The 23,849-nt window shown below is 39.5% G+C and overlaps 3 protein-coding genes across 20 annotated transcripts in view; all 3 read left to right on the top strand.

The window, feature by feature from the left end:
* Positions 1-16,953, top strand: part of CFAP70 (cilia and flagella associated protein 70) — a 123,793-nt gene extending 106,840 nt beyond the window's left edge. For all 13 annotated transcript variants that reach the window (XR_014828098.1, XM_084997300.1, XM_084997299.1 and 10 more), the window contains 2 exons: positions 14,951-14,998; positions 16,641-16,953. Coding sequence is in view for 12 of the 13 variants with exons in the window: in XM_084997300.1 (XP_084853426.1) it covers positions 14,951-14,998; positions 16,641-16,721 (129 nt within the window). In the remaining variant the exon portion in view is untranslated. The remainder of the gene's footprint in view (positions 1-14,950; positions 14,999-16,640) is intronic.
* A 631-nt stretch (positions 16,954-17,584) lies between these two features.
* Positions 17,585-21,210, top strand: MRPS16 (mitochondrial ribosomal protein S16). Its single transcript, XM_003483499.5, has 3 exons — positions 17,585-17,760; positions 18,252-18,512; positions 19,277-21,210. Exons 1-3 carry the CDS (start codon positions 17,748-17,750, stop codon positions 19,408-19,410), a joined length of 408 nt encoding a protein of 135 aa, XP_003483547.1. The 5' UTR covers positions 17,585-17,747; the 3' UTR covers positions 19,411-21,210.
* A 745-nt stretch (positions 21,211-21,955) lies between these two features.
* The window catches only part of DNAJC9 (DnaJ heat shock protein family (Hsp40) member C9), a 74,648-nt gene continuing 72,754 nt past the window's right edge, over positions 21,956-23,849 (top strand). For 5 of the 6 annotated variants that reach the window (XR_014828123.1, XR_014828122.1, XR_014828121.1 and 2 more), the window contains exons 1-3: positions 21,956-22,228; positions 22,402-22,542; positions 23,168-23,422. Coding sequence is in view for 2 of the 6 variants with exons in the window: in XM_084997361.1 (XP_084853487.1) it covers positions 22,049-22,228; positions 22,402-22,542; positions 23,168-23,422 (576 nt within the window). In the remaining 4 variants the exon portion in view is untranslated. The remainder of the gene's footprint in view (positions 22,229-22,401; positions 22,543-23,167; positions 23,423-23,849) is intronic. The other variant, XR_014828120.1, reaches the window with a different exon arrangement.

Here is a 23,849-nt window from a genome sequence, read left to right as displayed (position 1 = left end):
AGGCTGCAGCTGTTTGATCTCTGGATCAGGAATTTCCACATGCCACAGGTGTAGCAAAACAATTAAAAAATAAAAATGTACTTGATGCTATTAAACATCTTCTTTATAATTATCTCTGACATTTTTTGCTGAGATCAGAATTCAGATAGATACTTTAGAAGTTCTCATCGTGGCACAGCAGAAACGAATCCAACTAAGAACCATGAGGTTGCGGGTTTGATCCCTGGCCTCGCTCAGTGGGTTAAGGATCTGGTGTTGCTGTGAGCTTTGGTGTAGGTTACAGATGTGACTCAGATCCTGTGTTGCTGTGGCTATGGCGTAGGCCGGCAGCTATAGCTCCAATTGGACCCCTAGCCTGGGAACCTCCATATGCTGCAAGTGCGGACCTAAAAAGGAAAAAAAAAATAGAATTCAGATAGATACTTTAGATATTCAGACAGAGTTTAGATATTTATGTGATACTAATCATGAAAGTAATGGTATTTGTATTTAAAATGTATTTAGTTATATTTAATGACCAGATTCCTGAGTTCCTTTTTCATTAATTTTCATTTAAAAAAATTAAAAATGGGAGTAATACTGTATCAGAATATAACAAGATCAAAGACCAGCAAAAGAGATACTCTACTAGTATTTCTGAATCATTCCTTTCTGTTAAACTGCTGGCTGAGGATGCTTATCCTTGATATAGATGGGAAATTAGGTATGTGTGTGGGGGTGTGTATTCTGGGAGTTTGTGGTAGCTGCTTTCCCTATAGAGAATAACCCACCCACAATTAAAGTAACTTGCTTCAGTAACTTGCACATTAGGCTAAGATCAAAATAGGGGTAATGAGAGTGGCATTCAGTTTTCTATTGGCTGGCACAACAAAGAACTGTCAGAATAGTGTGAACATTAGAAAAATTAACAAAAATTACTGAATTTTTCTCTTTGGAGTAAATATCAGTATGAGACATATTTAAGTCCTTACCCCAGCTCTGCCCCAAATAGCTGTGGGATCCTGGGAAACTTACTTGACCTTGTCAGGCCTCATATTCTTCATCTTTAAAGTAAAAGGGTCAAAATGGAAGATTTTTATACACTTCTCTCAGAAACTAATAAATCAAATAGGAAAAAAATAAGTATATGTAATATTTGAGTAAAACAACAAGGTTGAGCTCAAACATCAATTATAGAAGCCTGCATTTAATAATCAGAGAATACATATTCTTTCCAAGCACAAATTAATTATTCATAAGAGTTGACCATATGCTAGATCACAAAGAGAGTTTTAATGAATATATAGAGATCACACTGTGGTAAAATTATAAAGCAATGATAAAAAGATAGGCCAAATGGCTCACATACATTTATAAACTTAAAAACATGCTTCTAGGAATTTTCAGGTAGCCTAGCAGTTAAGGATTCAGAGTTTTCACTGCTGGGCCACGGGTTCACTCCCTGGCTGGGGAACTTCTGCATGCTGCAGGTGCATCAAAAAAAAAAAAAAAAAAACCGCCCCAGTCATCAGGACAGTGTGGTACTGGTACCAAAACAGACACACAGACAAATGGAACAGAATAGAGAACCAGAAATAAACCCAGACACTGACACCTATGGTCAATTAATCTTTGACAAAGGAGGCAAGAACATAAAATGGGAAAAAGACAGTCTTTTCAGTAAGTATTGATAGGAAACCTGGACAGCTGCATGCAAATCAGTGAAACCAGAACACAACCTCACACCATGCACAAAAATAAACCCAAAATGGCTGAAAGACTTAAACATAAGACAAGACACCATCAAACTCCTGGAAGAGAACATAGGCAAAACATTCTCTGACATCAACCTGACAAATGTTTTCTCAGGTCAGTCTCCCAAAGCAACAGAAATAAAAGCAAAAATAAACCAATGGGACCTAATCAGATGGACAAGCTTTTGCATAGCAAACGAAACCAAAAAGACAACCTATGGAATGGGAGAAAATAGTTTCAAATGATGCAACTGACAAGGGCTTAATCTCTAAAATATACAAACAGCTTATACCACTCAACAGCAAAAAAGCCAACAACCCAATTGAAAAATGGGCAAAAGACCTGAATAGACATTTCCACAAAGAAGATACACAGATGGCCAACAAGCACATGAAAAAATGCTCAACATTCCTGATTAGTAGAGAAATGCAAATCGAAACTTCTCACACCTGTCGGAATGGCCATCATCAATAAGTCCATGAATAACAAGTGCTGGAGGGCCTGTGGGGAAAAGGGAACCCTCCTGCACTGTTGGTGGGAATATAACTGGTACAACCACTATGGAGAACAGTATGGAGGTACCTTAGAAATCCATACATAGAACATGCTTCAAACAAAATAAAATTAAAAAGAAAAAAATAAAAAAGAGTCATCAAAACCATAAAATGTGGGCAAGGGATGTTAGGAAGTAAATACCCTTTTTGTTTGTTTGTATGTTTCTCTTCTTAATTTTAATATAGTAATGAAGTGTTTGAACTTACAGGACCATCAGGCTAAAACACACAATTATGGGAAGGGGTTAGCATACTTAAAAAACAGGGCAACCACAAGCCAAAACCAAATATTGCATTTGCAAAAAATGAAAAAAAAATACACTCAAGCAGATAATAACAGGAGACCATCCAACCAAAAAAAAAAAGTAAAAGAAAGGAAGAATGGAGAACCATAGAATCAACTGGAACACGAGGTTCAAATGGCAATAAATAATCATCTATCAATTATCACCTTAAATGTCAATGGACTGAACGCCCCAATCAAAAGACACAGAGTAGCTGAGTGGATAAAAAGGCAAAAACCTTCAATATGCTGCCTACAAGAAACTCACCTTAGGACAAAAGATAAATATAGATTGAAAGTGAAAGGGTGGGGAAAAATATTTCACGCCAATAGACATGACAGAAAAGCAGGAGTCTCAACGCTCATATCAGACAAAATAGACTTTAAAACAAAAGACATAAAGAAAGACAAAGAAGGACACTATTTAATGATTAAGGGATCCATCCATGGAGAGGATGTTACTATCATCAACATATATGCCCCAAATATAGGAGCACCCAGATACATACAACAAATATTAACAGACATAAAGGGAGATATTGATGAGAATACAATCATAGTAGGAGACCTTAATACCCCCCTCACATCAATGGACAGATCCTCTAGACAGAAAACCAATAAAGCAACAGAGATTCTAAAGGAAACAATAGAAAAGTCAGACTTAATTGATATCTTCAGGACACTACATCCAAAAAAATCAGAATACACATTCTTCTCAAATGCTCATGGAACATTCTCAAGAATCGACCACATATTGGGACACAAAGTGAATCTCAATAAATTTAGGAGCATAGAAATTATCTCAAGTATCTTCTCTGACCACAATGCCATGAAATTAGAAATCAACCATGAGAAAAGAAATGACAAAAAACCTACTCCATGGAGACTAAACAACATGCTACTAAAAAACCAATGGGTCAATGAGGAAATCAAGAAGGAAATTAAAAACTACCTTGGAACAAATGATAATGAAGACACAACCTCTCAAAATCTATGGGATGCGGCAAAAGCAGTGCTCAGAGTGAAATTTATAGCAATACAGGCCTTTCTCAAAAAAGAAGAAAGATCCCAAATTGACAACTTAACCCTCCACCTAAATGAATTAGAAAAAGAAGAACAAAAAAGTCCTAAAGTCAGCAGAAGGAAGGAAATTATAAAGATCAAAGAAGAAATCAATAAAATAGAGACTCAAAAAACAATAGAGAAAATTAATAAAACCAAGAGCTTGTTCTTTGAAAAGGTGAACAAAATTGACAAACCCCTGGCCAGACTCACTAAAAAGAGGAGAGAAAGAACCCAAATAACCAAAATTAGAAATGAAAAAGGAGAAATCACAACGGATACAGCAGAAATACAAAAAACCATAAGAGAATACTATGAACAACTACACGGCAACAAGTTTGACAATCTGGAAGAAATGGACAATTTTCTAGAATCTTACAGCCTGCCAAAACTGAATCAAGTAGAAACAGACCAACTGAACAGACCAATCACTAGAAATGAAATTGAAGAGGTCATAAAATCACTCCCTACAAATAAAAGTCCAGGACCAGATGGCTTCACAGGTGAATTCTATCAAACATATAAAGAGGAATTGGTGCCCATCCTCCTTAAACTCTTTCAAAAGGTTGAAGAAGAAGGAATACTCCCAAAGATATTCTATGAGGCCACCATCACCCTCATTCCAAAACCAGACAGAGATACCACCAAAAAAGAAAACTATCGCCCAATATCATTGATGAATATAGATGCAAAAATTCTCAACAAAATCTTAGCCAACCGAATCCAACAACATACCAAAAAAATTATACACCATGACCAGGTTGGGTTCATCCCAGGTTCACAAGGATGGTTCAATATACGCAAATCAATCAGCATCATACACCACATTAACAAAAAAAAAAGTCAAAAATCATATGATCATCTCAATAGATGCAGAAAAAGCATTTGACAAAGTCCAACATCCATTCATGATCAAGACCCTTGCCAAACTGGGTATAGAGGGAACATTCCTGAATATAATCAAAGCCATTTATGATAAACCCACAGCAAATATAATACTCAATGGGGAAAAACTGAAAGCCTTCTCACTCAAGTCTGGAACAACACACAGATGCCCACTCTCACCACTGCTCTTCAACAGAGTTTTGGAAGTCCTAGCCACAGCAACTAGACAAACCAAAGAAATAAAAGGCATCCATATAGGAAGAGAAGAGATCAAACTGTCACTGTATGCAGATGACATGATACTATACCTAGAAAACCCTAAGGACTCAACCCCAAAACTCCTTGAACTGATTAATCAATTCGGCAAAGTGGCAGGATATAAGATTAACATTCAGAAGTCAGTTGCATTTCTGTATACCAGCAATGAAACATTAGAAAAGGAATACAAAAATACGATACCTTTTAAAATTGCACCTCTCAAAATCAAATACCTCGGAATACACCTGACCAAGGAGGTAAAGGACCTATATGCCGAGAACTAGAAAACTTTAATCAAAGAAATCAAAGAAGATGTAAAGAAATGGAAAGATATTCCATGTTCCTGGATTGGAAAAATCAATATTGTAAAAATGGCCATACTACCCAAAGCAATCTACAGATCCAATGCAATCCCTATCAAATTACCCATGACATTTTTCACAGAACTAGAACAAACAATCCAAACATTTATATGGAACAACAAAAGACCCAGAATCGCCAAAGCAATCCTGAGAAACAAAAACCAAGCAGGAGGCATAACTCTCCCACACTTCAAGAAATACTACAAAGCCACAGTCATCAAAACAGTGTGGTACTGGTATCAAAACAGACAGACAGACCAATGGAACAGAATAGAGAACCCAGAAATCAACCCTGACACCTATGGTCAATTAATCTTTGACAAGGGAGGCAAGAACATCAAATGGGAAAAAGAAAGTCTATTCAGCAAGCATTGCTGGGAAACCTGGACAGCTACATGCAAAGCAATGAAACTAGAACACACCCTCACACCATGCACAAAAATAAACTCCAAATGGCTGAAAGACTTAAATATACGACAGGACACCATCAAACTCCTAGAAGAAAACATAGGCAAAACACTCTCTGACATCAACATCATGAATATTTTCTCAGGTCAGTCTCCCAAAGCAATAGAAATTAGAGCAAAAATAAACCCATGGGACCTCATCAAACTGAAAAGCTTTTGCACAGCAAAGGAAACCCAAAAGAAAACAAAAAGACAACTTACAGAATGGGAGAAAACAGTTTCAAATGATGCAACGGACAAGGGCTTCATCTCTAGAATATATAAACAACTTATACAACCCAACAGCAAAAAAGCCAATCAATCAATGGAAAAATGGGCAAAAGACCTGAATAGACATTTCTCCAAAGAAGATATACAGATGGCCAACAAACACATGAAAAAATGCTCAACATCGCTGATTATAAGAGAAATGCAAATCAAAACTACCATGAGATACCACCTCACACCAGTCAGAATGGCCATCATTAATAAGTCCACAAATAACAAGTGCTGGAGGGGCTGTGGAGAAAAGGGAACCCTCCTGCACTGTTGGTGGGAATGTCAACTGGTACAGCCACTATGGAGAACAGTTTGGAGATACCTTAGAAATCTATACATAGAACTTCCATATGACCCTGCAATCCCACTCTTGGGCATCTATCCGGACAAAACTCTACTTAAAAGAGACACGTGCTCCCGCATGTTCATTGCAGCACTATTCACAATAGCCAGGACATGGAAACAACCCAAATGTCCATCAACATATGACTGGATTCGGAAGAGGTGGTATATATACACAATGGAATACTACTCAGCCATAAAAAAGAATGACATAATGCCATTTGCAGCAACATGGATGGATCTAGAGAATCTCATCCTGAGTGAAATGAGCCAGAAAGACAAAGACAAATACCATATGATATCACTTATAACTGGAATCTAATATCCAGCACAAATGAACATCCCCTCAGAAAAGAAAATCATGGACTTGGAGAAGAGACTTGTGGCTGCCTGATGGGAGGGGGAGGGAGTGGGAGGGATCGGGAGCTTGGGCTTATCAGACACAACTTAGAATAGATTTACAAGGAGATCCTGCTGAATAGCATTGAGAACTTTGTCTAGATACTCATGTTGCAACAGAAGAAAGGGTGGGGGAAAAAATGTAATTGTAATGTATACATGTAAGGATAACCTGACCCTCTTGCTGTACAGTGGGAAAATTAAAAAAAAATATTAAAAAAAAAAGAAATCCATACATAGAACTACCATATGACCCAGCAATCCCACTCTTGGGCGTATATCCAGACAAAACTTTCCTTGAAAAAGACACATGTACCCGTATGTTCACTGCAGAACTATTCACAACAGCAAAGACATGGAAACAACCCAAATGTCCATCAACAGATGATTTGATTAGGAAGGGGTGTGTGTGTGTGTGTGTGTGTGTATACACTGGAATACTACTCAGCCATAAAAAGAACAAAATAATGCCATTTGCAGCAACATGGATGGAACTAGAGACTCTCATACTGAGTGAAGTAAGTCAGAAAGACAAATACCATATGATATCACTTATATCTGGAATCTAATATATGGCACAAATGAACCTTTCCACACAAAAGAAAATCATGGACTTGGAGAATAGACCTGTGGTTGCCAAGGGGGAGGGGGAGGGAGTGGGATTGATTGGGAGCTTGGGGTTAATAGATGCAAACTATTACCTTTGGAATGGATAAGCAATGAGATCCTGCTGTGTAGCACTGGGAACTATGTCTGGTAACTTACAACAGAGCATGATAATGTGAGAGAAAAGAATGTATACATGTATATGTAACTGGGTCACCATGCTGTACTGTAGAAAAAAATTGTATTGGGGAAATAATAATAAAAAAATTTTTAAAAGTGCTTCTAATTAATTGTTAGGTTGAAGAGAAGATCATTTACAATTTCTTGTGGTAGGTAGAATTCTAAAGATGACCCCCCCAAGATTATTCCATCAAACAGTAATATACCACAAAATAAGCTCCAACAAATTTAAGAGGATAGAAACTATATCAAGCATTTTTCCAACCACAATTGTTTGAAACCAGAAATCAACTACAGAAAGAAAAATGGGAAAAGCACAATCACATGGAGACTAAAAAACATGCTACTAAAAAAAACAATGGGTTAATGATGAAATCGCAGAGGAAATCAGAAAAGATGTTGAGAAAAATGAAAACGGAAGCACAAATTTCTAAAATCTATGGGATGCAGCAAAAGCAGTTCTAAGAGGGAATCTCATAGCAATATAGGCCTTCCTCAAGAAATAAGAAAAATCTCAAATGAACAACCTAACTTAGCACCTAAGATAATTAGAGAGGAACAAAGCCCAAAGTCAGCAGAAGGAAAGAAATAATAAAGATCATAAAAGAGATAAATGAAATAGGGATTAAAAATAGAAAAGATTAGTAAACCTATAGTTTGTTTTTTGAAAAGATAAGCAAAATTGATAAACCTTTAGCTAGGATCACCAAGAAGAAAAATGAGAGGACCCAAATAAACAAAATAAGAAATGAGAGGACAAATAACAACTGATACCACAAATAGATTTAAAAAAATCAAAAGAGAATATTGTATTGTAACTATATGCCAACATATTGGACAACTTAGAAATGGCCAAATTTCTAGAAACATACAATCTGCCAAGGCTGAGTTTAGAAGAAATAGGCAATTTGAACAGATTAATCACTAGTTGTGAAGTTGAATTTGTAATTTAAAAAACAAAACAAAACTCCCAGCAAACAAAAGTCCAGGACAAGACAGCATCACAGGAGAAGTCTTCCAAACAACAGAAGAAGAATTATACCTATCCTTTTCAAACTATTCTAAAAAATTTGAGAATACTCTCAAATTCATTCTGTGAGGTCATCACTTACCCTGATATCAAAACCAGACAAAGATAATACAAAAAATGAAATTACGGACCTATATCTTTTATGAATATAGATGTAAACATCAACGAAACATTAACAAACTGAATCCAACAATATAAAAGTTCACACAACATGATCAATTTGGGTTTATTCCAGGGTTACTAGGCTGGTTCAACATTTGCAAATCAGTGTGATATATCTCATTAACAAAAAGAAGGATAAAAATCACACGATTATCTCAATAGATGCAGAAAAAAGCACTGGACATAACGTCTGTTTATGATAAAAACTCTCATCAAAGTGGGTATAGAGGGAACATATCTCAACATAATAAAGGCCGTTTATGATAAACTCACAGCCAGCATCATACTCAGTGGTGAAAAGCTGAAAGCCTTCCCACTAAATTCAGGAATAAGGCAAGGATGCCCACTCTCACCACTTGTATTTAACATAGTACTGAAACTCCTCGCTACAGCAATATGACAAGAAAAAGAAGTGTTATCCAAATTAGAAGGGAAGAGTTGAAACTGTCACTGTTTGCAGATGACATGATACTTCATATAGAGAACCCTAAAGTCTCCACCAAAAACTATTAGAACTGATAAATGAATTCAGCAAGTTTGCAGGATACAAGATTAAGGTACAGAAGTTGGTTACATTTCCATACACTAATAATGAACTTAGCAGAAAGAGAAAGTTTTAAAAAATATATCATTTAAAATCACATCGAAAAGAATTAAATACCTCAGAATTAACAAATTTCAAGTCACCAAGGAAATGAAATACCTACACTTTGAAAACTATAAAATATTGATGAAGAAAGTTGAAGATGATACAAAGAAAAGGAAAGATACTTCCTGCTCTTGGTTTATAAGAATTAATATTGTTAAAATGTCCATACTGGAAGGAGGAGACAAGATGGTGGAGTAAAAGAAACTTGAGCTCATCTCCTCTCACTAGAACACCAAAATCACAACTAACTGCTGAACAATCATTCATAAAACAAGACTAGAACCTACCAAAAAAGATGTTCTACATGCAAAAACATAAAGAAGAAACCCAGCAGGACAGTAGAAGGGATGCACTCGTGCTATTACCAAATCCCATACCCCCTGGGTGGGTGACCCACAAAATATAGAGTAATTATACTGCAGAAATTCCCCATAGGAATGAGAGTTCTGAGCCTCTTGTCAGACTTTCCAGCCTGGGGCCTTTGGCATCAGGAGGAGGAGCTCCCAGAGCATCTGGCTTTGAAGCCCAGTGGGGCTTGAGTGCAGAACTCCACAGGACAAGGGGAAGCAGATACTCCACTCTTGGAGGGCATACACAAGGTCTTGTGCGCACCAGGAACTAGGACACTGGAACCACCATTGCTGTGAAAAAGCCTATGGGAGATTCAAAGTCCACCTGGGAGAGAACTAAAGCACCTTAGCTGACAGACGACTTTACTATTTGAGTAAGGCCATCTTCTCTAGCCATAGCCAAATTATCAGACAACTATTGCTCCATGAGTGATCTCAGGAAAAACCGGTGGACAAATGGTCCAGTTTGCCCACAGAATAATGAGAAGACATATGTTTTAAGCCATTAAGCTTTGGGATGGTGTGTTCGCTTCAGTAGATAATTGAAATGGGTCTGAATAAAAACAAGGCCATTACATACTGGAACTATGAGGAATGGGGTCAAGGTAGGCAGGGGAGTGGGGAGAGTTCCCCCTGGCCCTATCTGGGACAATCTGAGCATCAAAACAAACAAACAAACAAACAAATAAATAAATAAATAAATAAATATTGTAAAGGGTTACACATGAAAATCTTCATAGATATAATTAAACAAATAAATGGTAGAGGAGTTCCCATTGTGGCTCTATGGTAATGAACCTGACTAGTATCCATGAAGATGTGGGTTTGATCCCTGGCCTCAGTCAGTGGGTTAATGATCTGGTATTGCTGTGAGCTGTGGTGTAGGTTGCAGATGTGGCTTGGATTCTGCATTGCTCTGGCTGTGACATGGGCTAGCAGCTGCAGCTCCAATTCGCCCCCTAGCCTGGGAACCTCCATATGCTGTAAGTGCGGCCCTAAAAAGCAAAATAAGTAAGTAAGTAAATAAATAAATAAATGATAGAAATGGAAAGTTTACAGTTGAAGGTCAGCTGTCACATTTATAAGGAATTAATTACAAAGTCACAACTTAGAAACCGCCATAATAATAATAATAATTCAGAGAATATTCATCGATGTATGCTGAGAGATGAATATTTAAGGCATAAGAAGATATTCACATGGTCTCAAAGTATTTCCCATCAAGACATTAATTACAAGGAGGAACACAGTAATGTTACAGTAGAAAAGCCTGGCAGTTAACCATCTAAACAAATGATCAAAGTTACCATCACCATTATTGGGATACACAGCATGTGCCTCCTAACAGGACCCACTGAAGAGAACACAACATCGATTTTGTGTTATTCCAGTGATAAGTTCATAATCTGATATAATCATGAAGAAACATCAGGCAAACACAAATTGAGGAATATTTTACAAAAGAACTGTCCTGTACTCTTGAGAAATTCCAATATCATGAAACACAAAGAATGAAGAACTACTCCCAATTAAAAGAACTGAAGACATAAATATTGAATACACAGCCTGATCCTGGACTTTCTTCTGCTATAAAAGATACTATTGGGGCATTTGGAAAAATCTGAATGAGGTCTACAGATTAGATAATACTATTATATTTATACTAATCTCCTGATTTTGATAATTGTACTGTGGTTATATAAGAGAATGTTCTTTATTTTAGGAAATATACTGAGGTCTAAAATTGCATCACTCCTGCAATTTATTCCCAAGTGGTTCAGGAAAAGTTAAAATATACATTTATGTATTGTATTTGTGTGTGCATGTGTGTGTGTGTATGCAGAGGGGAGAGAACTATTCTTGTAACTTTAATCTGAAGTTATGCCAAAAATTTTAAAGATAATTAATTAAGATAATGCAAATTAATACCACACTGCATACCCATTAGAATGGCTTAAACCAAAAAGACTGACAGTACCAAAGATGTGAAGAAACTGGAATCCTCATACATTGCTGATGAGGTTTCAAGTTAGAACAACCACTTTGGAAGAAAGTTTGGCAGATTTTTAAAAAAAGTTAAATATACTCTTACCAGATAGTCCAGCAATTCCACTTTTTGGTGTCTAGTCAAGAAAAGTGAAAACATATACCCACACAAAGATTTCTCTGTTTCATTGCAGCATTTAATAATAGCTAAAAACTGGAACACTGCTGTTGCAGCCAGTACTTCAGTGCAAGGGAAGGTCCTGGAAGAGGGATGGCGCATAATAAAACACAGAAGGCTCTTTTACATTTGAAAGTGGGGGACCAGGAGGCACTCTGTTCCGCAGAACAAAGGTGCCTAGGCTTTAGCCCACAGGACTTTTATTAGGGTAGGTTAATGAGCAAAATCAGGTGCAAGTAATGACAAAGCTATCTCTTAGTGGTTGTTCTTTTGCTTGTGTGCCAAATTTGTTTACTGCATAGTTCAGCAGTTTCAATGGTCCCCAACACATTCCAAATGTCCCTCGTGATTGAATGAACAAAATGTGGTATATTTATACAATGAAGTACTACTCAGCAATAAAAATTAAATTCTGACTCATGCAGTGATATAGATGAACCTCAAAAACATTACACTAATTGAAAGAGGCAAGGCAGAAAAGACTGTATGTTATATGGTCCCATTTATATGAAGTTAGGAAAACTGTAGAGATGAAAATATACTAGTGATTCTAGGACCAAGGGTAGGAATGAGGATTGATTGCAAACAGGCACAAAGGACTTTGGGGGAGTAATGGAAACCTAAAACTGGATTGTGAAAAAAAATTAAAAAAACCTAAAACTGGATTGTGGTGATGGTTGCACAGTTGAATCTTAAAATTAGTGACTTGTCTGATATATAAATTATACCTTGATAAATACATTTTTAAAAAGATTATACAGCTTCCCCCAAATGAGGAATAAATGGACTGACCATTCAGTAAATACTGGTGGAGTAATTGGCTATGGAAAAAAAAAAGTAGTTCCTTATCTTACACCACGAACACACACACACACACACACACACACACACACACACATGCAAATTCCAGCTGGTGTAAAGGCCTAAATTTAAAACTTTAGACTGTTCAGAAGAAAACTTAGAGAATATTTCTTTGCCCTTGAAGTGTGCAAGGTTTCCTATGACTGTAAAAGCACAAGGCAAAAATAAAAATATCAACAAATTAACAACTTTTAGATTAGAAATTCATGTACATCAAAAGGCACTAAAATAAAGCTTAAGGAATTTATTATAAACACAGCATTTATAACTAATAAAGGATTAATATGAAGAGTATATAAATAGTTCCTCTAATAAGAAGAAAATCCCTACAGTCTGACTGAAAAATGGTAATAAGATAGGAATATACAGTTTGCTGAAATTGAAATTGTGAAAGTCAATAAATATATGAAAAGAAATTCTGCTTCTCTGGTAATCGTGAAAATGCAATTTCAAATAATTATGTGACAGATATTCACATCTATCAGATTGGCAAAAATTTGTTTGATATTACTAACATTGATAGGGATTCTCCTAATCGCTGGTGGATGTAAAGTGGTACAACTACTTTGAAGTGCAATCTGGCATTATTTACTCACATTCATATTTACAACTTAGCAATTTTATATCCAGATATATTCCTAAGGAAAATATCAGAAGACATATACAAGGATGTTTATTGCAGCATTTTTCATAACAGAAAAAAAAATTTTCAAAATTGTTTTGGCTGTTCTGGATCTTTCCACCTTTTGGACTTCTGTCTTCCTTTGGCAGAAGTGAAATAAGTTTAATGATAGAAAAGCAAAAAGTGCTGGAAAATGCTCCTGGAATCCAGTGAACTTCAGGTGGGAAAAACTTCAAAGTGTAACTATTATCTGAGTCTTTTGGGTAATGAAATATTTTGTGAACTAGTCAATTTATCGTGGACTAGCACTAATCAAAGAATTGGACTTGATATTCCTTAAATTCCCTTCTAACCTGAACAGCCTATGGCTGTCATATTTATGTATGTAAGCTTTCTCTAATGACTTTGCATACTCCTGCTAATTTGTTATGCACAAACTTGTGAAGTATGCTAGTGAATTCATATTATTCTTATTTAAGTCCTACATGAGTACTTCATGCAAGAAATAACTGGGAGGAGTAGTTTTCTCATTTCATATCCAGATCTTCATGGAAGTAATTCCAGTATCCGCTCTTTCTTATCCCTCCCTCTTCCTCTTCCTCACTCCTCTCTCCCTCTCTCCCTTCCTCCCTTCCTTCCTCCCCTCCTCTTCCCTCCCCTTCCCTTCCCCTTTCCTCCACATCTGTGACATATGGAAGTTCGTGGGCCAGGGAGTAAATGTGCACCGCATCCTTGACCTACTCTCCTTGACCTACTCTACAGCTGCCGGAATGCTGGAGCCTTAACCCACCGTGCCCGGCTGGGGATAAAACCCAGGGAGACAGGAGTTCCTGTCATGGCGCAGTGGTTAACGAATCCGACTAGGAACCATGAGGTTGCGGGTTCGGTCCCTGCCCTTGCTCAGTGGGTTGGGGATCTGGCGTTGCCGTGAGCTGTGGTGTAGTTTGCAGGCGCGGCTCGGATCCCGCGTTGCTGTGGCTCTGGCGTAGGCCGGTGGCTACAGCTCCGATTAGACCCCTAGCCTGGGAACCTCCATATGCCGCGGGAGCGGCCCAAGAAATGCCAAAAAGACAAAAAAAAAAAAAAAAAAAAAAACCACCCAGGGAGACAATGCTAGATCCTTAGCCCGCTGCACCACAGCGGGAACTCCCAGTATCTGATTTTTCTAATGCATAGAGACAGTATAAATTGCAGTAGTTAAAATCTTGACCTCTGGAGCTAGACTGCATTGTTTTAAAACCTGGCTCCTCCACTTATTAGCTTTATATCCCTGGCAATTTATTTCTCCCCTTTATGCCCAGGTTTCTCTATCTATGAACCATAGTGGCATTTAAATATATAATATCAATATAAATAATCATGGTATGTATGGAAATAAAGCATTTAAAATACAGACAATTATAAATGTAAACCAAAAAGCAAGCACTGTGTGTTGGCTTTTATTAACAGAATAGCTTCAATCCTTAGAGGAACAAATGACTCATTATATTTTCAGGGAAAAAAATGAGAGGCCATTGAAATGAAGGAGGTGTGTGTGTGTGTGTGTGTGTGTGTGTGTGTAGTAGAATATCTGCTTTTCCCTACCAGTTCCTCTTTGAATTAAGAGGTTCTTAACTAAGAAGCTGTGGAATCCTCTGCTTTTGGTAGAAATGCTGGCAATATACTTTCCCATAATAATGTTTATGATATGTCATCATCACTAGCTGGTGCTCTTTTTTTCAGGCTGGACGGCAGCTGGAAGCTGAGCAGGCCTACAAGTACACAATGAAGGTATGATGCAAATAACTCTGCTGTTTGTACTGTACTGAGGCTGGGAAAATGGGAGAAAGGTGCTGGCTTAATCAGGGCTTTATAGCATTTCACAATGAGAATATCTTTCAAGAGTTTTTTCTTATCTTTGCCATTATCATGGGGCTGCTGGGTTTGGAATAATAATCCATATATATTACCATAGGGGATCTTTTGTTAACTTCCTTGAGCCTCATATTCCTCACAAATCAAATTCAGGTGTTGGTCTAGTCCAGGGGTCAGCAAAGTTTTTCTGTAAAGGGCAAAATAGGAAATATTTTAGACTTTGTGGCTACATAGTCTCTATTGTAACTATTATACTCTGTCCTTGTAGTGCAAAAACAGCCATAGGCAATACACAAACAAATGAGCATGGCTGTGTTTCAGATAAAACTTTACTTACAGAAAGAGGCAGCAGGCTGGATTTGGCTCATGAGCCATCATTTGCCAACTCCTGGTCTAGTTTATCAGTTGTGATTGCAAGTAATTTGAACAAAGTGGGGAAAGAACAAAGGGGTGATGCTAACTATTTCACCTACTTTTAAAGAGACATGGCTTTTACATTTCTTGTAAAAATTTGGCCAAAATTGAAATTCCCCTCGCTCCAAGGAAAGCAGGAAATGTGGCTTTTTAGCTGGCTACATTGCTTCCCTGAAAATGAAGATTTTGTTAGTAAAAGAATGTTTTCAGTAGGCAACAAATGTGTCTACTACACATTTAGATTTTAAAATTAAACTTAGATCTAATGTCTTTGATTTCTTTCTCTCATTTGCCATATGGGAATATTACACATTGGTCAAGATATGGGTGATATGGTGAACTCTTTTTTTTTTTTTCCTTCTTTTTAGGGGCACACCTTCGGCATGTGGAAGTTCCCGGGCTAGGGGTTGAAATGGAGCTGCAGCTGCCAGCCTACACCAGAGCCACAGCAATACCAGATCCAAGCTGCGTCTGTGACCTACAGCACAGCTTGTGGAAACACTGAATCTTTAACCCACTGAGCGAGGCCAGGGATTGAACCCACGTCCTTATGGATACTAGTGGGGTTCTAAACGTGCTGAGGCACAGTAGAAACTCCTTTAAAAATAAACATTATTTTACAAAAAAAAAAAAAAAATGCCCAGGTTGTGAGTGTTCACGTTATGAATTTTCAAAACGTGAACACATCCATGTAAGCAGCATACTGTTCTGAGTTCCTTTTTTTTTTTTTTTTTTTTTTGTCTTTTTGCTATTTCTTGGGCCGCTCCCGCGGCATATGGAGGTTCCCAGGCTAGGGATCCAATCAGAGCTGTAGCCGCCAGCCTACGCCAGAGCCACAGCAACGCAGGATCCGAGCCGCGTCTGCAACCTACACCACAGCTCACAGCAACGCCGGATCGTTAACCCACTGAGCAAGGGCAGGGACTGAACCCGCAACCTCATGGTTCCTAGTCGGATTCGTTAACCACTGCGCCATGACGGGAACTCCCTGAGTTCTTTTTAATGGAGTTGCCATGAAACAGAGAATATAAGAAGAGTCAATTCCACCCCAAGGATGGAATTTAGCTGTGGCTCTGAAAATAAGAGGTCTCTACATAGGTATATCAGGCATGACCTATGTCCTTCCTATCCTCCTCTCATGCAGCTGAAATTGAAAGATGAGAATCTGCTTGCAGAGATCCACACAGTACAGGAGACAGTTGGCTTTGGGAATCCATCTTTCTGACATCTTCCACCTGAAGAATTTTCTGTATGGGATGCTAAGCTCCTTTCCTTCTCAGAGAAATTAAATCCTGGATGTTTCACCATATGAGGGCTGTGGATGAGTTAAAAAAAGATCTTCAACATAAATTGAAACTCATTCATGTATTTCCATTGGGTATCATACTGGATGGCTATGTTACTGGAAGTTTTACTGGTTGACAGTAAACCGGGTGGCAATAAAAATCTAAATAAGAGGTTTTGAATTCTATGTGGTTCTGGAATTAAGGTACACTGAAGTCATTTAAGAATTATATATTTTTAATAGATGCAAACTATTGCATTTGGAGTGGATAAGCAATGAGATCCTGCTTGTATAGCACAGGAAACTATATCTAGTCACTTGTGATGGAACATGATGGAGGATAATGCAAGAAGAATATATAGGTACGACTGGGTACCTTGCTGTACAGTAGAAATTGACAGAACACTGTAAGCCGACTATAATGGAAAAAATAAACACCATAAAAAATAAAAAGAATTATATATATATATTTTACATATAATTCCCCCACACCAGACCGTCAGCTTCCTTGGGGCAGGAACAGCACCCTTTCATCTTTGAGATCTCAGCACTGCACCTTGGCCCTAACGTGCTCAAAAGAAAGTTTGCTGGCAGGATGGATTTGTAGAGCAGTTTAGCACCTCTCAGCCGCTCTCGGTATTCTCCCCATATTCCTCCCTCCAGCAGGGACCCACAGCCAGAGGGAGCCGGGCGCTCGCACAGGGTTTGGCTGCCCCTTTCCGGAGGCAGTAAAGGCGCGTTGAGTTCTGCGTGCGGCGTTACCGGCACCATAGAGGCAAAAAGCGGAAGAGGCGGGGCAAATGGGCCATTCGCTTCCGGCACCGGGGAGCCAGGCTGGGGTCGCTGAGGGGTGAGGTCGGGGCTTCGGGGGCATTGACCTTTCCTGTCTGTCCGCCGTGCAGTCCTTGACCGTAGAGCCGATCGGCCGGAACTGGCGCACAGGCCCCGGCGCCCTCTGGCTGCGCCATGGTCCAGCTCAGTGAGTGGATAGGGGCCCCGGGAGACCTTCTGGGCGGTGGAGCGGGTAGGAGGCATGGGGGATAGCGTGAAGCTGCGCTCTCCTGGGCTAGTTGGAGGCAAGCCAGCCTGAAACAAACTGCCACACGTTTGATCCTCCCCTTTGTGTGAGTGTGTGTGTGTGTGTGTGTGTGTGTTTAAATTTTTGCGGAAACTCTGTGAAATAAATGGTTTTCATCATATATTTGAGCTAGCTGGGCTCCGACATGGTACAGAGCCAGTAAATGGCAGACCTGTGGTGAGTGCACTAGAGGGTGAGGAGGAAGGAAGGTCCTTTCTAGCTGGAGCGCATGAGAGGAGTTTGACAAAAAGAAAAAAAGGTATCTCGACAGATTGACAAGAGTTGGTTGGAAATAAGGACATTTCAGTAGAGGAAGGGAGTTGTTTCATCTGCCTCATTTAGTCCATTTTGTGCCCTCAGTTCTTGTGTCTTAACTGCTTATTTCTCCACAGCTACTGTTCTGTGCAGGGCCTACCGTGGAGGCCATTTAACCATCCGCCTTGCCCTGGGTGGCTGTACCAACCGGCCTTTCTACCGCATTGTGGCTGCTCACAGCAAGTGTCCCAGGGATGGCCGTTTTGTAGAGCAGCTGGGCTCCTATGATCCGCTGCCCAACAGTCATGGAGAGAAACTCGTAGCTCTCAACTTCGACCGGATCAGACATTGGATTGGCTGTGGGGCCCACCTCTCTAAGCCTGTGGAAAAGCTCCTGGGTAACTAACTCTGCACTAGTCTTACCTCTGAGAGGATTTTAAAATGAAGTCAATTCCAAAATCATGGGAACTCAGAACGATTTTCATTATCTCCAGGCTAATGAGGATTGGCGTGAGAACTGAAATTAATTGCCGTTTAGAACCTGGAGACCCCTTTTGTGGACTCCTTTTGTGAAACTTTATGGGTGACTGAGATTTTTATGCTAAAAATTGGGAATGGTGTATCTTGAATGGATCTCTGTCAGTTGATCTTTTTATCAAGTAAGGAGAATAGTGTTAGGAAGTAGACAGTATCCATTGTCTTTTTTTTTTTTTTTTTTTTTTTTTTGTCTTTTTGCTTTTTTGAGGGCTGCTCTCATGGCATATGGAGGTTCCCGGCTAGGGGTCTAATTGGAGATGTAGCGCCGGCCTACGCCAGAGCCACAGCAACTTGGGATCCAAGCGGTGTCTGTGATCTACACCACAGCTCATGGCAATGCCGGATCCTTAACCGACTGAGCAAGGCCAGGGATTGAACCTGCAACCTCATAGTTCCTAGTCGGATTCGTTAACCACTGGGCCGCGACGAGAACTCCTATCCATTGTCTTCTTGCAGTAAATGGGAAGAAGGGAGTTGGGGGGAAGAGGTAAAACATTTTGGCAAGTGAAGAGCTTGTTTTGAATCTATGCTCTTCAGTTTGTTAGACTTCAGTTCAGTGAGGCTGAGTTTCCAGGGAAACATTAACTTGTATTGTTATAATGAATGAAAATCCTGTTATTTTTAGGTCTTTCTGGCTTTTACCCTCTGCATCCCATGATGATCACAAATGCTGAGAGGCTGCGACGGAAACGGGCACGAGAAGTCCTCTTAGCGTCTCAGAAAACAGATACAGAGGCTACAGAAACAAAAGCGAGCTGACTTAAATGAGTGTAGCAGTGGAAATAAGTTTAAGTCCAATTAAAACATTTGTGCAGAACTCTTAGTTTTATTAGACTTAGAGGTTAATAAATGTAGTTTTTAAAGTCACCCATGCTTTTCTGGCCTGAACAGGGCTCAGGGAAGGTTTGTTCTTGATTGACGTAAAGCTGGTATAGGTACTAATTAGCTTTTTCAGCCTTCATCTGGGGAAAACAGTGGTTGTGGGGTGGGTTGGATTCTGCCTCTATTGGACAACTTTTTAGCCTGCTGCCTTCCAAGACTTCCCTGTTTCAAAGCTGCCAACCAGAATGTTCATGGCCTATCCAAGTAATTCTTCCTGTAATCATTTGCGATCATCCCACCAACTCAAGAACACAGTTACCTCCAAGGTAGGTTTGTTATGAGCTTTTAGGCTACTTTTTAAGAATGAATAGTTGAAAGAAAGATAATGTTGTAAAGTACCTACATACATTCTAGGCCTTTTCCATGCAAGATTATTTTTGAGAATTACAAGGTATCATGAAGTTAGGTAGGGTTATCTCCAATTTATAGGTGAGGAAGCTGAGGTTTGGAAGTAGGCCACATAGTTTTAATAATGGGCAGAGCTAAGAGTCAACCCTCAGTGTGCCTACCTGGAGTCCTTTTCCAACATGTTATATTGTCAGTGGTGGAGGAATTGAGCAAAAATGAGGGGCTTTACAAAAGTCCACTTAAAAAGTCAGTGATAGAATCAGGTTTAGGTATCATGATTTGGTAATGTAAATGACTAGTTGTGCCAAAAACAAAAAAAAAAGAAAACAAACCCCAAATACATTATCTGTTCCACCAGAACTGTAGCAAGGATTATATTCTGTGTAAGATTAAAATATAGAAGATTTATAGAGGAGATTCTCAAGCTCTATCAGTGTACCAACTTATTTTATTCTCTGGGCTTTATATTCTGTGAATAGTTATCAGCCACCTCAAAATCTGGGGGTCACAAATTCTGCCAGGGTTGTCACTGTTTGGCCTCCACTTGCTTTGAGGAGACTTTGAAGGCAGGACAGGCAGAGAGGAACTGATTTTAGTTGGGTTGTATCTTGGATCTAGGAAAGAGAAATGTTTTGGAAACCACAGAAGTCTGGAAGTTAGATAATAATCTACCCTGGTTTGAGGTCTTCAGAGAAACTTCAATTGGTAGAGCAGAGGCAAATGTGATTCTGGAAAGTATTGATCAGTTAGGGGAACTGATGTGAAATGGGTATTACTTTGAGCTACTGAGTTTCTGCCAACTTGACTACTGTTGTCCTTGTCTATCTTTTTTAAGATTCGTATATATACAGCTTCCTGTGTGGGCTCGTCCTCTCCCTGATTTCCAAAGTTTTCTCTAACCCTGGCCTTGCTTTGGATTTCCAGGCCCAGATTTTTCACCATGTTTTAAATGATTGCATCAGCCTATCTTGCTACTACCTCAAATCCAACATGCTTTAGAAAACCTTTGCTTCTGAAGTTGACCTTTTTTTTTTTTTTTTTTTTTTTTTTTTTTTGCGGGGATGGGAGGGGGACATGCCTGCAGCATATGGAATTACCAAGGCAGAGAAAGAACCCGGACCAGAGCAGTGACATGAGCTGCTGCAGTGACAATGCTGGATCCTTAACCTGCTGCACCACAAGAGAACTCCCCCAAAGCTTGTGTTTTTATTAAGATGATTGTTGGATTATATTATCTCCACCAAAGTGGAGGAGCTGTTAAGGTGAATAGGAATGATTCTGTAATAAATGTCAAATCTAGACTCTCAGATTAAAAAAGTTTTTAAAAGATTGGTATTTTGTGTTTTTTGTTTAATGTAGGCTTATTTATTGCAGGACTCAAGGGAAAGTCCCTTCCCAGCAGTTCCGCCACCTGTAGGATGCAAAATTATTTGGGCCTTAGAGCTCTATATACTCTTGTCAAATCATCATTGGAAAAGAGCAAATCTATTTAATCTTTAGGTTAAACCATGTGAAATTGCCAAACGCCAATGTTCGGCTTTTTTTTTTTTTTAACTGAAAAAAAGCAAAAAAACAGCATTGCAGGAGTTGCCCGCTGTGGCGCAACGGGATCAGCAGCATCTCTGGAGTTCTGGGACGCAGGTTCAATACCTGTCCCCTGCACGTGTTGCACATGTTGCCGCAGCTGTGGAGGTGGTCACAACTGGGGCTGGGATCTGATCCCTGGCTCGGAAACTCCATTTGCCGCGGGGCGGTCGAAAAAACCCCACCAAAACAACAATGCATAGATTCAGCTTAATATGATGAACGTTCCTTATACTGCATAAACTGAGCGGGGATTTTGAGAATATAGCTGCCAAGTTTCGAGAATAAGGGGAGTCGGGCCGCGGAGGAGAGGGCGGGGTAGAAGCGGATCCCCTAGGTCAGAGAGATCTGGGACGCCGTAGCCACACCCTGTCTCTACCTCGGCTGACGCCAGCTTTAACCACGCCCCATTTTGCAGCCGTCGTAAAGTGTGGCGTCGTGACCCCGCCCCTTCCTGCGCCTCTTATGACGCAGGCGCCCTGGGCGTTTTGCGCGGGAAAAGGAAGCGGTGTAGTGTTCTGCTCTGTTGTAGGGACCTGCTGTTTTCAGTGAGGCTGCCGCTCGCTCTGCACCACTACCAGCCATGGGACTTCTGGAGCTGTGCGAGGAAGTATTCGGAACCACCGACCTATACCGAGTGTTGGGCGTGCGACGCGAGGCCTCAGACGGCGAGGTCCGACGTGGTTACCACAAAGTGTCCCTGCAGGTGCACCCGGACCGGGTGGGCGAGGGCGACAAGCAGGACGCCACTCGCCGCTTCCAGGTACGCTAGACCCCGCTCCACCCGCCGCCCGGGCTTCTTTCCGTCTCCTGGCCGCTTAGCGCCGCCCGGGTGAAGTAAGCGGAACCCGGCCTGGCGTTTTCTAATCTTTTTTTTTTCCGCGGTGTTGTTCCAGTGAGGGGGCAGGGGTGACTTCTGGATGCTCTTTCCCGCAGATCCTCGGGAAGGTCTATTCCGTTCTGAGTGACAAAGATCAGAGGGCAGTGTACGATGAGCAGGGAACTGTGGACGAGGATTCTGATGTGCTCAGCCAAGATCGGGACTGGGAGACCTATTGGAGATTACTCTTTAAAAAGGTAAAGAACTCTGGAGATTTCCTTGTGACTGTTACCATCATTCATTCAACGAAGATTTATTGGATGCCTCTAAGGTCTTGCACTTTGTATTGTGTAAGAATGAGGAAATTTTTATTTGGCTTCGATATATTAATAAATACCCACAGGCATACCTCAGGAGATACCTATCTAACCTATTGATCTTGAGGAAGGACAGATTTAACTATTAGGTTGAACCATGTGTATGTGTGAAACCATACACATACACACACTTAACTGAAATGGATCTTTAATCATCTGTTGATGTAGAATGATTATAGTAAAAGGGGGGCATTTAATTTTTTTTACAAGATGTGCTTTATTTTACATATCTAGATGCAAGTTTTGAGTATTTTCCTGGGTCTCTTCCCAACTTTGAAAACTTCACTTAAATTTTTCTTATCTGTAGCTTAGCAGTTGTAAAGGTCGGGCTGAGAGAACTCTGGAAAATCTTTGGCGTAGAAAATTTGGTTCCTTAAAACAGTTTCAGCTCAAGTAACGTGCATTGGGGAGAAGCATTTCAAGACCTAAATTTAGTTTTTACTAGAGTTCCTTTTATTTAAAATAAAATTCTCAAAGTTAAAGCATATATCTCTCATTTGTTCAGATATCTCTAGAGGACATTCAAGCTTTTGAAAAGACATACAAAGGTTCTGAAGAAGAGCTGGCTGACGTTAAACAGGCCTATCTAGACTTCAAGGGTGACATGGATCAGATTATGGAGTCTGTGCTGTGTGTGCAATACACAGAAGAACCCAGAATAAGGAATATTATACAACAAGCTATTGATGCTGGAGAGGTCCCATCCTATAATGCCTTTGTCAAAGAATCGAAGCAAAAAATGAATGCAAGGAAAAGAAGGGTAAGATTTTGAATGCTCTTTGTTATTTATATCTTGACTGCTTCCAAAAAGAATTTGAGGATATTTACAGTAATAAAAATACATAAAAGAAAAAGAAAATATATCTAAGACCACTGAGGACTTCTCTGGTGGTGGCCTAGCAGTTAAGGACTCTGTGTTGTCACTGCTGTGACTCAGGTCACTGCTGTGGCTTGGGTTCAGTCTCTGGCCCAGGAACTTCCCCATGCTATGGGTGTGGCAAAAAAACAAAAACAGAAAACACTGAAAAAAGGATAAGGGTTAACATTTTTACTAGTTTTCATCTAATAAAATGAGCATATCAGCTCATTAAGGGAACCTTTTTTTTAACTTACTATGTTGTGCTCAGGAGGATTTTATGGCATGGATTATTTAGATAATCAATCTTTTAAAGTAGCACTGAAATATT

This window comes from Sus scrofa, chromosome 14, assembly GCF_054392235.1.
Source record: "Sus scrofa isolate SSC_HxYL_T2T_F1_AM1 chromosome 14, Sscrofa_HxYL_maternal_Yorkshire_Landrace_v2.0, whole genome shotgun sequence".
NCBI lineage: Eukaryota > Metazoa > Chordata > Mammalia > Artiodactyla > Suidae > Sus > Sus scrofa.
The sequence above is the reverse complement of the archived record's forward strand: the minus strand, read 5'-3'. Positions and strand labels throughout refer to the sequence as shown.

Excerpts from the sequence above, each read along its gene's own strand:
- MRPS16 (XM_003483499.5), top strand. Across the intron at positions 18,513-19,276 it reads GCCTGTGGAAAAGCTCCTGG|GTCTTTCTGGCTTTTACCCT; the intron begins GTAACTAACTCT and ends TGTTATTTTTAG.